The sequence below is a fragment of the Macaca nemestrina genome, chromosome 4 (assembly GCF_043159975.1).
Source record: "Macaca nemestrina isolate mMacNem1 chromosome 4, mMacNem.hap1, whole genome shotgun sequence".
NCBI classification, from domain to species: Eukaryota; Metazoa; Chordata; class Mammalia; order Primates; family Cercopithecidae; genus Macaca; species Macaca nemestrina.
Window position 1 is genome coordinate 177,875,240 of NC_092128.1, and position 16,432 is coordinate 177,891,671.

Sequence of the window (16,432 nt, forward strand, 5' to 3'; positions counted from 1 at the left end):
GATACATCATATTTGGTCAATCAGGGGTGAAATTTTAAAATCACTCACTCGGGTTGCCCAAACCCCTCTCTAGGTGAGAGTTGTGACTGAACAGGCATCAGTACCACCAGCTCTAGAATCTGCCCTGTTCTATCTTTTGAAATAAATTTAAAAAGATTTCTAAGACTTGGGTCATAGAAGTTAACGATGGTGTCTTGACTGGGAGAAACGTGTAGCCCAAGGGTCTACTCATGACAAAATGGCTTTCTAGTCAAGTTTAAGACCTGGTAAAATAGGAAGTTGAAATAAACCTCAGCCCTTTAATAGTTAAGACCTCAACAAATAAACAGTGGTTTAGTGGCATGGCAACCTGCCCCCTCTCAATCTGTACCGTGCTTCAGATAATTTGAGATGTCTATTTTGAGTGACCCTCCAGTACATGTGATTCTAGGTAAGTATTGGTGCTATTCTATATCAGCATTTTCTTGCTGACAGAGTTAGAGAAGCTGGCATAACCCTTCCAATAAAGTCCTAGCAAGGTAGGGCTCCTGAGCCTCTCTGTAAATCCCAGCAAGCTCTCCAAACCCCCAGTTACTGACATTTCTGTAAAGCTGAAAAACATTCATGCTCCTGGACAGCACCGCTGTAGAACTGCTCTGACAAATTGGATATTTTTCTGAAGACTACCACTGCCATTTCAAAGACAGCCATAAACACATGCTGTATTTCTTAAAGTATCTTTGTAAATATAACATAGAAACTTCAGGGCTGAGCCTGGAAAATAAGCATTTTCCTACATGTCAAGAACAAACTGAAGGTCTTGGCTGAACAACACTTGCATATTACGCCTGTTAACTTTCCAATTTCAAGAGAAAGAGCCCAAGGGTCTACTCAAAACATGATTAGTGGAAAACAGCGTTTTCTTATAGGAAAGAAACAACAAAAGGAAAAGGAAAAGTTGTTTCACATGAAAATATTCTGGATACTCATTTTTCAAAAGTTGTTCCTGAAATTTTACAAGTGAAGTACTAAATATCAAATTCATATTTTGGAAGGAAAGAACACAAGCAATATAGTTCACACATTCTTCAGAGTAGCAACCAAGCCCCTAGGGAACTCTAAAAGGGAGTTATGATTCCTTCAATGTTGCAGAAGTAAAAAGTTTTCATGAGGAACAAAACAGGGGCGATGCTTAGTGTTAAACCTGATCCTCTACTAAGCATATAGGACTCCAAAGAGCTGACGAATGCCCATCACATGGTCCACAATAATGCTTTTGCCCAGGAACTTCGGGATGAGAATTCAATGCGCAACTTGCCCCCATTTGTTGTTGTTGTTGTTAAAGAGGCGTATCTGATGAAGAAGGAAATCAGATTAGATTCACTCTTCACCAAAAAACAGAGCAACTCAATGGTGACAATTTCGATTTTCCCCATGGGGCTGAATTTTCCATTGCCTTTAAAAATGCTCAGACTTTCTGTTCCCATATCAGCAGAAAAAGGCAAATCCCTTCATCAACCTAGTAGTATAAATGGCCACTTAGGCAATGAGAGACTAAGAAAACAGTCTTCCTTTCGATTTTACACATGAATAGATGATGAGAATTAGCTTAAATGACCTTAAAGGCAAGATGAAAGAATCTCCTTGAGAGCTGTATCCTCTTTGGAAGCAAAGTATTGTTTCGCCCCAAGCCCATCTCGCTCACTTAACAAACCATTTGACTTAATTTGCCACATATGCTTGTATTTTGGAATTTAAAAAAATCAATGTATACATTTTAAGTCATTATTAATGATTATTATGTAACAGGAAACCAATGGTCTCATGGATCCTCTTCCTGAATACACCTAAATGAACCTATAGATGACAGGCAGCCCCCCAAAACATCAAGCTTTAGGTTTCTGTTTGTTTACAAAAGGGTTACTCCACAGATAGGCCACTTAGCTGTGTGCATACTATCTTCTTGGAAGATTTATTTGGAAATTTTCCAATTAAGTAAAAGAGCCTCCCCCAGAAACCTAACTGAGAGCGAATGGCATGGGCTGTCAAGCTCTATGGGAGACAGTGGGCATGCCTTTTGAGAACCCATGTTTTAACCCAAAATAGAGAGCTATTGGCCTGGACACCCAAAAGAACAGATGATATTTGTCCATCCCACAATACAACTCACATACAGAAAATGCCTGGGGAAGCTAATTCCTGCTGTCCGAGAGGGGCAAGGAGCTCCCACATCGATTGCTGGCCACCTGCCCTTTCCCGCAGATGTGTTGCTTATCTTTTCCTCACCAAGCCTGCTACTTTGAGAAAGAAATATCACTGTAAACCATATCACACACAGCTGCATCCTGCATGGCACAGAGGAAAGTCTGCATTTTGGATTTCTGAAACGGTATCACAGAGCAAACAGTCATTGACGTCACTGGTTCTACAGTGTAAATGAACTTCTTGTATTATCTAATTGGGCACAGTGGGCCTCAGGCAATTATTGCATCTTACAGTGCTTTAGTAATTGCCAGCTAGCCCCATGGGATAGGGGGACCTGCATTCTATATTGATATGCAAATAACACCCTTGATGTGATGGCATCCATATATTTCTACTATTTCTTAATAATAATAACAAAAAAACACTAGATACAAAACTCACAAATAATCTGGCAATAGTGAGAACTTGAAACATCCCCATCTTCACCTTGCTTGACGTGTGTGTGTGTGTGTGTGTGTGTGTGTGTGTGTGTCTTCAAGTCTAATGGGTAGGTAAAAAAATAGCATAGCCAAAGCTGACTCTTAAAAAATTCAAGAGAGCTATCTATCCAATATGGATATCCATACCCAGAGCTCCTCGTATCCTCTGTAGCAGTGCTTTTCCTTGTGGGGATCTGGTTGCAAGGCAGATCTGACTTGGTGGGTCTGGGATGGGGCCCAAGACTCTGCATTTCCAACAGCTCCCAGGTGGTGCTGTTGGTTCGAGGCCTTTCTCTGAGCATCAAGGGGAAACCCCAGTGGGTCTGGGAGGGTGTTTGCACATGGGACCCAGCTGTGGGTGGTGGGCTCCGTCTGGTACTTACCCTGCATCTGACTCTGAGGCTGAGGGTTAAAGGCAGTGGAGTGGTTCAGGGAGGCACGAGGGTTGGGCGTGGGGGCTGGGTGGTGTGGGCTGACCCTCATGGCTGTGCGCCGCAGCTGCTCCAGTTCACTGAGCCGCTCGGAAAAGGACAAGCTCCCGGGCTTGGTCTGATCATCTAGTTTCTGCCGATGTCCTATTGTGGGGAGCAGGGAAGGGAGGGGATGGGAAGAGGGAAGGGAGGCAGGGAAGGAGGGAGGGAAGAGATCAGAAAAAGTATTGTGGATTTCCTAAAATTGGGGCTTTTCTTGTCTTTCCCCTCTCTCCCCTCACCCCAACATAGACTTGGTAGAGATTTGCCCATTGGGCTAGCTGCCAGTGGGAATTTGGGGCCACTGTCCTCTCAGCAGAACGGGCCCCCTTTCACTGCCCTGGCCACAGAGTGCTCCCCCAGTCTGGGCCTCAGCACCCTCCCCAACCCTCTACACCCACTTCCAACGGGCACAATTCAGTGGGATACGGAACTTGGTGGTGGTGGTGGTGATGCCGGGAGGAAAAGAGGTGCATTAATTGTTGGTACATGGCCACATGCCGGGGCTATGCTATGGCAGCCAGGAAAGGTGGCCTCCCAGGGGCATCAGAACGGCTGTTCCTTACTGCAAACCCAACCACCGACTGGCTTTAGAGGCAGCAAAGTGGGCCCTGCAGCTTATTGGCAGGGCTCCGTCCAAGAGGAAACGAGGCGTGGCTGCAAACCCTCAGCCTCTGGGGAGGTCAGATTTCCAGGCACCTGCAGGGCATCCTCAGCCCCTCAGCCCCTCTCCCTTTCCCTCTCCTCACAGGCTTTTCACAAGCATTCCTTCTTCCCCAAAGCCGACTCCCCTGTGTACCCTTAAGAAGGAGTTGACAGGAAGGCCTCGCCTGTGTCTTGTCCAATATTCCCAGCAGAATAGGCCCCTGGAGCCCAGGGGTAGCTGCGGCCTATCTGGTGAGCTTCCCCAGGGGGCTCAGGACGGGTGGGATGGGATGGTGGGCCCCTCAGTGTCTATACAGATAACAAGTGTCCTCATCATGCTCTTCACCAAAACAACTGTCACCAGGAAGCAGCAAGCAGAGGCCACTCACAGGGGACTGGGGCCTATGGTTTTCTCAAAATGTCCTTAAACCAGAGCCAGTCCTGTCAAGCACAGCTGAGGCTCCAAGGTAGGGAGGCAGCCACAGGAGGCCTGGGCCATTCATTTCTCTGTTAAAAACAATGGCCTGCTGCGTCCTCAGCCTTATGGTTCCAATAAAGAGTCCTCGATCAATTGCACGACCCCTGTTCCCTATTGTCAAGTGTCCCCAAAGCCAGACTGAGAAGCAGCCTGCCCGCTGCCCCTATAAAGTGCTCTTTCACGTGCCCTGACCCAATCCTAGACTAGAAAGAGGCTCCCTTGATTCCACTCCCACAGCCTGGGGTAAGAGCAGACCACGAGAAGTGCACTGTAGTCCAGCTCCCGATGGCTACGATTATAAAATTAAATGGTATAACTTGCATTATGGCTGTAAATCTCCATGGCTGGCCATTTCTTCCTGCTGCCAGGCCCCTTGGCACAGTTGACACTGTCTCAAATTCCAGACCAGAAAAAAAGGGCCCACTATATTGCAGTGATTTTATCATTAACGAGACCTGTTTGGCTCCAAAATGAGGAAAAATACTTAAGCATAATATTTGCGTAGTTCAAATGCAACGCCCCCTCCTGTCATGTGTCACCAAGGCAAATCTGGACTCTGATTCAGCGCTCCAGCCCACAACAGGGGACTTGAACGCAAACAGCTTGAGTCACGCAGGTCAGCACACATGTGGGAGGCCTGTTCTCGGCTGAGTATTTTAAGCACTGGCTTTGTGGATGAAAGGCCATGGGGCCAGGTCTTGGAGCAACTCCCATCATCCCTTTCCCTCAGAAGTATGAAAATGTCTTTTTTCTAGAACGCCCTGTGTTGGTCAGTCATGGTGTGACTCAGTGCCTCTGGATGAAGCCTGCCTTAGCTCCTCCCTCCTCTTATCTCTGCCATAGATCCTTGGCTTCCTGATGATCAAACTGAAGAATCTGCAGTTTTCTTGCAGAAAAACAAACAGTTCCAATGGAACAACCATTCAAAACATAATAACTCAGCCCTTTAACCTCCTACCACAATCTAATGCCTGGCGTTACGAGTTAGGGGAAAGAAGAAGGCAGGACAAATGGTTGTGGAGAGCTGTCTGCCTCAGAAATAATGCCAGTCGGCAAAGGCTGCTGGCAGGTTTTGTGTTCATTTCAAAACTTCACATTCCTCGGGCACTTAGTGGCATTTTTGAAGAACACTGTTTCAAGGACAGGGGAGTGATGTGAGCGAGGTCATTCTGAACACACAGCACTTGACGTGGTAGAGTCCACAGTCAGCCTTGGGAGAAAGGCTCTTGCCAGTTGTGTCTCTCTTAGCCAGCAAGCGTGGGGACCTGTGCCACGGAGACACCCAACAGGAATCATCATTTCAGGTAAGCCAGTCCTGTGGTCAGGCACAACGTGAGGTTTTTTTGTTTGTGTCTTTGTTTTTTGTTTTAATTAGTCCCCCTCATTACCATAAACTAAGAAATGAGAGCTTTAACTTGTGAGCAATTTCTATACCAGCTGATACCTGCCAAAATTGTAGTCATTTATAGAGATTAACTGATGACTGTCTGCTTTAGCAGAAGTGTTCAGGCATAACTCCCAGAGAAAACAATTCTTCAGTCTAAGCTGTTTTCTAAGCCCTGGGAGTCTCAGGGCTGAGTTTAATGCTGGAGGATTGGGGAAGAGCCCACTCTACTCTCCCCACGTGTGTTCCTGGGAGTAAGTTGGAACGTTATTGCCTTAGTAGGGGGTCTCGACCCTCAGGCTCACAGTGGTGCTGGAGAGCTGTAACACCAAGGCACAGGGGAAATGAGAAGCATTATCATATTCAAGGTGTGGTTCGGATGCACTTACAAGCTAGATCAAAGGAACATCTAATTCTTTCTTTCTGAAACCATCAGACCTCATGTGCCAGATAGCAATATTTTGCGTGAAATATAGGAACTTCCGATATGAACTTTCCAGCTGGGGAAAATGAATACTTTATGTCTTCAGTTTCCTGTATCTGTGTTCAATTAAAAGGCTCATTTGCCCCCTGAATTAGAAATACAGGACTATGGAAAATGTCTACTATCCAATTCACTTTTCTTCTTTCTGAGTACTGGGCTTTAGAGGGCAGCAGGGACTTCAACCCTGGGTCCAGCCCTTGGGTAGAACCGGGATGCAGCTCTGAACACCTGCATGCTGGCAGCTTGGCTTCTTCAGCATGTTTGAAGTCAACTGTGAATGTTTACAGGACGGTGCTTAAAGTAGTGGGCACGTCAGGATTTCACACTGGGACATCTTAATCTTAAGCAGAGTTGAAAAGCGTCCTAAATTCTTCTATTACCATTTTCTCATTTTTGAAAAAAAGAAAAGTACTTGGTTGGAATTTTACTATGTATACAGAGTCATAAAAATCCAAAAAAGGTGAAAAAGTATATGTAATACAAATAAGTCAATGCCATTTGCTAAATTTTACTTCATTCCAAAGGCATTTCTGTTGTTTTGGGGGTTGGCTGCTCACTAGAGCAGCCTTAAATGGTATATTTTGTGACGGATAGTGAGACCAGCTTCACTTTTCTGCTGTACAAACTAAACTGAGCAGGTATGCTAATATCTCATTGATAACTGAGCTGCCTTTTTAAAGACACCATTGTGATCTGTGGCTGTAAGTAACAGAAATGTAATATATGATCTTCCATTAAAGAAACTAGATAAGGCTAAATTGTCACCGTTTCTTGGAAATTTGTGGTTAGAGAGAATAAAGAGTTTCCTGGCAGTCAACAACATATTAGTCTACGTTTCTGATAGGGGTTTACTAGTTTTCCTGATAGATTCTCAGCAGAAAAATGGGGAAGGTATATACTCAGAAGACTGTCATGATGCACCATTGAGCCAAATCTATGCAAAAGCATAATACAAAAAAGATATATATATATATCGTATATACACGTATAAAATTGTGGTTCTTCTAAAAGCATATAAGAATTTTATATAGTCAATTTTGAAAGGACATCTGTATTTCAGGAGATGTTGGCCAGTGAATGGGATACTCCCTGCATGAATCTGGATATAAAAATATGGGGTTTTCTTTCCTTGATTTGTTACTGTTTTATGACAATGGAAAAGAAATCAATGGGTGTAGAGAACAGCTTACTTTTCCTGGTATCAGAGTCTAACCTTTAGGTTGCGGGGTCATTAGGATTTCAAAGTGACAGTACTGAATGTGACCCTTCCTGAAGCCCCTTGCAGGTGGTGAAATAAATCTCCCTAATTGCAAACCTAACTATCTGCTGGCTAATTTAATGTTGGGAAATATTGTTCAATATGATATATCACATGTATATTATATATACTATATAATATAAACTATATGATGGCATATGGAATGTCAATATACATTCTAATTCATATTATATATGCATGCTTATATATCGTCTAGGGCTACATAACTATGGGCAGCCTCACTTTCCCCCGCCCCAATTTCTTCTCATATCGTTAAGCTAAGACACCACCACAAGGCTGGAGTACTTCAGAACTGGAGAAGGGCCAGAGAAATCGGCCTTGGTTTTTAACTGATGTGTGGGAAGTGAGGTTCAGAGAGGTTATGTCATTTGCCCAATCTCACAAAGTCAGTTACGGGAAGACGGCAGGTCTGAAAACACACCCATCTCAACACCCACAGACACACACACTCGGGATGTGCTCTCAGTGCACCTACAAATTCAACACCCACCGACACACACACTCGGGATGTGCTCTCAGTGCACCTAGAAATACACATTTCTGTGAACTCAAAGCGAACAGAGTGGAGAAGTGCACAATGCTACGTGGTTTTAGATCTCAGAGACACGAAAGCCCCTGAACGTTTGCATCTGCCTCGACCATCTCACTTCTGCTCCCAGTGTATGTGTAGAATCAGAAGACAGCCCCAGCCACACTGTGACCTGCAGGCTGTGAGGCTGTTTCACCTGCTTGAGCGGGCAGTGGAATTACCTGGGCATTCTAGCTTGGTAGGTTGGTCTGGGGTGAAGGGCCTGAGAATTTGGAGTCCTAACAAGGTCCAGGTGATGCTGAGGCTGCCGATACAGGGAGCACACTGGGAATACCTGCATGGAAGGGAGAGCTCCCCCTGGTACTCAGGCTTCCACTGTGCATTACTACTTCCCTTCTCCTACCTGCTTCTGATGTGCTGTGTGCTGGGGAAAAACACATGAACGAAACGTGCCTGAACTGTGTTTAGACTGTGTTCACGAGCAATGACTGACGGCCTCCTTTTGGTGATAACTATTGGGCCGTCTTTTCATTTTTTTAACTCTTCAATACACACAGAGCAGCTGAAAATGCCCAAACTCTGCCCTGCAGATAGGCAGGTGTGTGACTGTCTCTGTCTCCCACAATAACTGGGCACATTCTGTTCCAGCCGGACTGATTATCATGACAGTCTCAAATCTGAGAACCCCAAATTCTCAAGCAGGAAGTAACTTCTGCTGTGCCATCTGTGGAAAGGCTTTGGGGAATGGCAGGGAAGGGCTACATGGAACCTTTATTCCGTTCCACAAATGCAGCAGCTAAGTTCTCTGAGTGCCCACAGGAGCGGGTGTTAATGCAGATGCCACAATCCTCCTCCCCTCTAGAGAAACAACATGGTCCCAGGGAAATGTGAATGCCCGTGTGGGCGTTAAGAATTCTGCATTCTAAATCTGCTTTTCTACCACACTTTGCTGTGGACAAGAACAAGTTTCTTCGTCACTGAGGCTCCATATCTGGAAGCCTGGAATTAAGAGACTATGAGGATTACTCCAAGGGACTCTAAAAGCATCCACAGCAATTACATCTGCTGCGATTATCTACTCAGCTGGTTCTTGTCGGATGGCTCTAAGCACGGTCTTTCTTGAACAACGTCGAATGAGGTTACGACTTTCAAAGTTTTCCCTTTGTCTTTTTTCAGGCAGACACCTGGCCTCCGGAAGCCAGTGCCAAGTCTAACTGTCAGGTTGGTCTCAGAGCTCTGTCTTGATCCCCACCAGGTCGCCCAGCCTGGGATCCCACCTGGCCTGCTCTACCTCTCCGTGTGCTGGGGGTCAACAGCTTTGCACGAGGTGTCCTAAGAATTCACTCTCCCTCTGCCTCCAGCTGTTTCATCAATGACCCTTTGGACAGTTAGTTATAGGTGACCTTGGGCTGTAGTATTCAAAGGTGCTCTCCTCTCTCCCTTAAGCCTTCACAGAGCCTTTCGTGCTACCCTGCTGACTGGGACATTCCATTCTGCTTTCACCCCTCCCCCTCTAGCATCCCAAGGCTGAGTCCAGAGGGAGTGGGACATTAAACCCACCTTAAAATTTGCTAGGAAGTTGTCAGAGGCTGCACCTGGGAAGAAAGCCACTCTGCGGACCACTCATCCAGGCTCTCACTTCCCAGCTTCTTGTCTGGGTTGGAAAACAATGATACGTTCACCCTGAATGCCCACCTTTTCCATCAGTGGCAGGAGGCACATACGTCCTAGGTGAGTACCCGTCACCCACTCCGCCCACACTCCCTGTGCAGGCCCCCGTTCCTCCAGCTCGTGCCCCTACGCCTCCTAGAGGTGGATGAATCCTGGCAAGTCCCCTAGGATGCCTCCACTTCCTGGGAATTCCTTCTACTCACTCAGGGATTTCTAGAGGGGTTCTGCTTTAGCCCCAGAGAATCACCAGCAGGAATAGCAGAGCCTTTGGTTGGGAAGAGCTTTTGTACTCTTGTGGGTGGTAACAGGAAAGCAAGCACCCACTGGGTCCACCTGTGCACGGGGCTTCCCTACTCTGGGCCTTCCCAAACCATGGTCCGACAGTGGCCTCTCAGGTGACATAAAGTACAGGTTTCTGAGGTCAGGCGGCATTTTCTTAAGCCTGCTTTCTAAGGCAAATGCCCCCTACTTGAAACTAGAAGGCAGATGGGTTGAGCTCCCCTCTTTGCTCTGGCAGCAGTGGCCCCCTTGCCCTTGCTCCCTCATCACTCCCCTGGGGCCTTTGCACTGACTGTTTACGCTGCTCAGGAAGCTCTTCCCTGAGATTCCTGTGGATCTGACCCCTCCCACCCTTCAAGTATTTGCTAAAATGTCATCTCCTCCCTGAGGAGTTCCTGGAGATCCCCTTTTAAGTTGCAGACTGTGCCCCATCCAGCCAATCCCTAGCCCTTTGGCTTAGGTTTTCTCCATAGCATGTGTTAATGTTACCCAGGGTCTATCTGCACCCACGGGACTGTAAGGTCTGTAAGGACAAGGATTTTGTATTTTTTCTGCACAGCCATGTCTCTCCAACACCTACAAAACCATCTGGAGCCTAGAGGCTCACTACTATTGGCTGAATGAATGAATGAATGAGTACTCAGGTCCTTCATGATTGGTGCCGTCCAATCACCCTCCACTAGGTTGTAGGAAAGTAGAAATCATTTCAGGTGAAGGAAGTTGTAATTAAAGTTTTCAGCTGAAATGTAACTACAGAAAAACTTCTTGTTGAGAAAAAATATAATATCATAACTGAGCATAGTTTCATGGAGAATTGTCTCATTAGAAGTTAAATCAGTCCGGGCGTGATGGCTCATCCCAGTACTTTGGGAGGCCGATGCAAGCGGGTCACTTGAGGTCAGGAGTTCAAGACCAGCCTGGCCAACATCGTGAAAACCCATCTGCACTAAAAATATAAAAAACTTAGCCAGACATGTTGGCCTGCACCTGTAGTCCCAGTTACTTGGGAGACTGAGGCAGGAGAATCTCTTGAACCCAGGAAGTAGAGGCTGTAGTAAGCCAAGATCACTCCACTGCACTCCAGACTGGGTGACAGAGGGAGAGTCCATCTCCAAAAAAAAAAGGCCGGGCGCGGTGGCTCGCGCCTGTAATCCCAGCACTTTGGGAGGCCGAGGCGGGGAGATCATGAGGTCGGGAGATTGAGACCATCTTGGCTAATACCGTGAAACCCTGTATCTACTAAAAAAAAAATACAGAAAAATTAGCTGGGTGTGGTGGCAGGCACCTGTAGTCCCAGCTACTCAGGAGGCTGAGGCAGGAGAATGGCATGAACCCAGGACGTGGAGCTTGCAGTGAGCCGAGATTGTGCCACTGTGCTCTGGCCTGGGCAACAGAGTTAGACTCCGTCTCAAAAAAACAAAACAAAACAAATTCAGTCAGGAAAACTCGTTTATTTTCATAGTAAAAAATCAAAAACAATGGGTCAAAGGTTCTTCTGCTGAGTTGAGAGTGGCATCCTGACATAGGCAAAGTGTACCAGCTTCTCCTGTTTTTTTGTAGTGAGTACCCTCTCTCACACACACACACACAGAGAGACATACAAAAACACACATGGCACACTCATGCACACACACACACAGACATGCATGCACAAACATACACACAGACACAGACATACACATAAACACATATAGATGCAGCCGGGCGTGGTGGCTCACGACTGTAATCCCAGCACTTTGGGCCGAGGCAGGCAGATCATGAGGTCAGGAGCTCAAGACCAGCCTGGCCAATATGGTGAGACCCTGTCTCTACTAAAAAATGCAAAAAGTAGCTGGGCATGGTGGCGCGTGCCTGTAGTCTCAGTTACTTGGGTGGCTGAGGCAGATGAATTGCTAGAACAGAGGAGGCAGATGTTGTGGTGAGCCAAGATTGCGCCACTGCACTCCAGCCTGGGCGACAGAGTGAGACTCTGTCTCAAAAAACAAAACAAAACAAAAATAAGATAGATACACATGGACACACACATATATACACACATCCAGACACACATGGACACAAACACACAAACACAGACATGCATGTAAACACATACAGACACACACACAGATACTTGGACACACACACAGACATAAAACACACATGGGGATACACACATATAAATACACACACACATGTACATACGTCACACACATATATTAATACATGCACAGACACACATACACATACAGACACAAACCAGGACAGACACATATACACAGACACACACACACACATACATATCTCACACAGGACACGCATGCATATATACATAGGCAGATATACAGACATGGGGACACACACATACAAACATACACACATACTGACATGCACACATATACACATAATATATATACATCCATCACACATCCATACATCCACTCACACACACACACCGTTCCGTGATTGCCCTCAGGACATGGGCCAAGACAAGTGTAGCAAGCAACAGCCAATGGAGAGAAAAGGCTGGCCAAGGCCAAGGAAAGATCAGCAACCAACACAGCTTCAAGCCAGAGACGCACACGGGCCTGCCCCTCCCCATCCTCCCTGCACCGTGCGCCCAAGACTCACGGGACAAAAACCCAGACAAAACTCTGTTCCCTGAGTCCAGGGCTCATTGCCATGAGCAGTGGAGTTTTTCGCCCACTCACATGAGCTCTTGGAGACTTGGGCCTCTCCTAAAAGCAGAGCACTCAAAATCTAAATCTGCATCCCCGGTCGCCAGGGCTCACTGTCCATTTCTGTCTCGTGACTAAGGAGGTAACTTGAGCTCAGGGCAGAGAAGCTGCCTGCTGGCTTTTGCTCCTGACCAGAGGTAGCCCTCGTGTGGGAAGTGGAGGCAGCTTCCTAGAAGGGGTGCAGACAGCTCCCAAGTTCAAGGTTTTTCTTCTTCTACCAGCCTATAATCCCAACTATTAGCAACCCTCCCTAGGTTAAGGTCTTATCTCAAGGAAACCTCCAGTTACAGTGTAACTGAAGAGTAACCAGACGGTGGTAACCACCAGGGACACGGATTTGTTGATCAGAGTAGCTCCTGCCCAGGGACAGACTCTAAGAGAAGGCGACTTGCAGAAGGGAAAGAAAGTGTTGGCGGTGGGTGGCACACTATGGAGAGATGAGCACTGACTCACAGAACGCTGCCTGGAGCTTCTAACCTGGCTTTGGAGCTCAGGCATCAGCAGGGCTATCCCTGGGGTGGACAGGCAAGACCTGGGGGCCAGGAGAAGATCTCGGAGGTGCACACACACTGCCTGCGTGAGCATGTCACCAGCACTGCGGCTCTCCACACTGGCCTCCTAACCTCCCTGCAGGAATCTCAGTTCCCCTCCTGCAGCAGCAGATCTCATGCATAATTGACAGACACTGAGCATGTTTGGACAGGACAGAGGTAAATGCAGGGCCCTTCCGAGGTTGGGTGATGCCTCCATAAATGCTGGAGAAATGAATGAATGAGTGAGTCAACGAATGAATGAGTGAGCCCCTTTCCTTGACTAGATTTATTCTGGAATGCTTACCCAGCAGTGTGGAGGACGATCTCTCCTCTGTACTTCTAAAAAGAGGGAAGGAAATTCCCTCCTGTTTCTAAGCCCTGCCCGCTGGGCCTCAGGGACTTTCCCAACAGCAGGGGAACAGCATCTGACTCTGACCCTCTCTCCTGTCACAGACGCCAACTGAAGTTCTAGGCTGGCCTGGCAAAGCCCTTGCCAGGGCACCCTGGCCACTCACAGCTCCTGAGTACTCACTAGTACAAAAGCCAACAGCAGCTAGTTGTCGAACGTAGGCCCTCCCTCACACATAAGGTTTTCAGTTGTTTGTGGCCTGACATCCTCATTCAGGCATCAGGCTCACTTCCATGCACCGTTGTCCGCGTGCCAGAAGCAGCACCTGCTGAGAAGGGGCATCTGTGAGGAGGGAGGCCTCTTCTACCAGTTACCTGAATGGGTGAGTGACTGTTTGCCTAGACTCCCAAAGAGCCGCAGCATGGTGATGAAGATGCTGGTCCACTGTCTGCCAGGTAACATTGGGAGGGAAAGTTCTATTTATTCCAAGACACTAGTGCCTCCTATTCACCCTGGTGACCACATCTGAGCCAGTTAGGAAATGAAGGAAGGGAAGTTTCCATCCTTGCCAGGGATGGGGGCAGGGATGGAGGCAAGGATGGATGCCCAGGACAGCCTTCTGTCCGGCAACATTCCCCCTCCTCAATCCTTTCCAGATTCGAAAGGGACACACCTTCCCCCTGACCTGTCTAGCTTGAGTCTTTGCCTATGGCTGCCTGACCTGGTGACACCAGCCTCCCAGCTCCTCTGTGTTACGCAGGCAACAGGCGAGCTGCCTTTTCAACGACTGTTTTGAACTTTCCTCTCCTTTTAACTCCGTCAACAGTCCCTCTTCTGTGCGAACACTCTGGTGTGTCAAAGCAAGACCTCAGCTGAGAGAGACAGCCCTCATAAACTGCCGCAGATTTCCCGTCTTTTCCCAGCCAGAGGGGGACCCCGCACCACTCCCTTCCCAGTCTCTTCCCCACCCCCAACTTCTTTTTTAACCACTTCTGCTTCCTTCATTTTCTCAGCCGCTGCCGCAGAGAGATATAGTAAAGCTACTGTATGGGATTTTGAAAGCGGGGCCTCCGAGAGCTTTCCAAACTCCATACAAGCCAGTTATTCTCTGCCTTGTTTTCTTTGGCTTCAGGTTAGTAACACAGAATGAGTCAAACAGTATTAACTTTCAATAGGGAAGTGGTGTGGTCAACCGAAGCTGTTTGCGGCTAGATTGTGAAGATAGGTAGGGCAGGTAATGCAGAACAGCCCATAACACTGCGAGGAGGCAGAGGAGGGAGGTGGCCCCACTCAGAAACACTCCAACAATTAAGTCAACAGAACTCACACCATCTTTTTTTAGTTGGCTGAGGAATTAACACCAAGGTCTCTGACCGGCCAGCTTTGGGAAGTTGGCCATGCTGGGGCTTGGACAATTGAGTACTTTGTGGGTTTAAGGATGTCTTTTTTTTTTTTCAAATGTTGCCAAAGTCATGGGAACTCTAGTTAGGAAGATTTCCCCTACTTACAGCATGTCACGCTAGCGTGGACGTTCATTCATCTCTTTCCCCGGCCTGGGATGTGAGTTGATCCATTCTCCCTTCTTCCCCCTTCTCCCCCTGCCCCACCCCCACCTTCTCAGTCACCATCTTTGTCTTCCCAGCTTGGCAGGACACCGCAGTGGCCCCTGGGCTCTCTTTCCTGAGGTTAGAAGATGGTGCTTTGAAAGAACAATTGCTCCTACAAACATCAAATCAAACTTTTAGAAGCTGATAAAGACCTTAAAAATCATTCAGTCTCCTTTTCTTTCTCCTTCTGTAGATGAGGAACCTGGGGGTCTAAGAGGAGACACGAGCTGCTGAAATTCACTGAGCTAGGCAGGGCCAGACATAGACTCCACTGGCAGGCCCGCAGGCTTTCCACCAGACCAGGCCGCTCCCTCGCCCAGGGCTCAAGATTCCTTTTAGAGTTCAACAGAGCAGCTCCCGAGAACAGACTGGCCCTCAAGACTCAAATTTCAGTGGTTTCCAGTTCTTTCTCCCTGCACTCGGCTACCTATTTATTTTGAGACTGGCTGAATCACCCAAAGAATAGAACGGGTTTCTCTGAAGCTGCTCCCGGCAGCATGTCAGCAAATGAACAGGACAGCGAGCTGGCCTCTGGAGCCTTGGAAGATTCTCACCTCCAAGCAGCTGCAGTTTTTGACTCGTCCTGGGAAACTGGCACTGAGACTCAGGGGTGTAAGATTTCACCTCCCTGAAATCAAATCCAGAAATCGCAGGCGCGGAGCGTATATAAAAAGCCACAAGGGAAAAAAGGAATACGGACTCAGCAACTCTTAGGTGCTCTGAGCCTCTTCCCAAGCCTTCTGGTTCCGTGAGCATTTCATTGAAAGAAAATGGAATAACAGAGTTTTAGAAGAAAAACTGTATTTGGTCTTGTAAGAGAAAAGTATATTCAAATAAAACTCAGTTCTCAATTATTTGCCAAGGTTACTTCTTTTGTTTTCAACATTTACAAAGGGTATCTAGTTGTAGGTAGGGAAAACATGAAGATATGCTAATGGAAAAAGGTAAAATTTCTGAAAGTATGGATTCACAGTGGGGGCTGATGTAAACGTTTCCATTTTTTTCTCTGTAATTTATTCTCACCAATCCTGAAAGACATGATGATATCTACTTTCAAGAAATCAATTAATTTTATTTAAAATCCCTAAGATTTTAATATAGTGCATGCAAAACAATAATAGATTTTTCTATTTTTAAAATTATCTAATTATCTTTCTATTACCTGACAGACTACTTAAAAAGCACATTGATATTATCTCAATGTATCCTAAAGAATCCTGTGCAGTAGGCAGAACTCATAGTATTATTCCCATCTTATAGATGACCCAGGGGAAGCTTCTAGATGCTAAGAGCTTCGCAGGTCACACAACAGCATAGGTGCTTCATGTTAAGCAGAACTGCATTTTG

At 46.8% G+C, this 16,432-nt stretch overlaps 1 protein-coding gene and 1 long non-coding RNA gene across 24 annotated transcripts in view; one reads left to right on the forward strand and one right to left on the reverse strand.

The window, feature by feature from the left end:
• The window catches only part of LOC105472675 (RUNX family transcription factor 1), a 1,100,727-nt gene that overhangs the window by 43,783 nt on the left and 1,040,512 nt on the right, over positions 1 to 16,432 (reverse strand). For 22 of the 23 annotated variants that reach the window (XM_071095679.1, XM_071095683.1, XM_071095678.1 and 19 more), the window contains one exon: positions 3,047 to 3,238. The exons of the other annotated variant lie outside the window; for it this stretch is intronic. In XM_071095679.1, the coding sequence (XP_070951780.1) occupies positions 3,047 to 3,238 (192 nt within the window). The remainder of the gene's footprint in view (positions 1 to 3,046; positions 3,239 to 16,432) is intronic. 23 annotated transcript variants of the gene reach the window in all.
• Positions 5,407 to 15,939, forward strand: LOC105472673 (uncharacterized). The gene is made up of 4 exons (XR_981727.3): positions 5,407 to 5,560; positions 9,109 to 9,153; positions 9,450 to 9,663; positions 15,279 to 15,939. It is a non-coding gene; the product is annotated as an uncharacterized lncRNA (long non-coding RNA).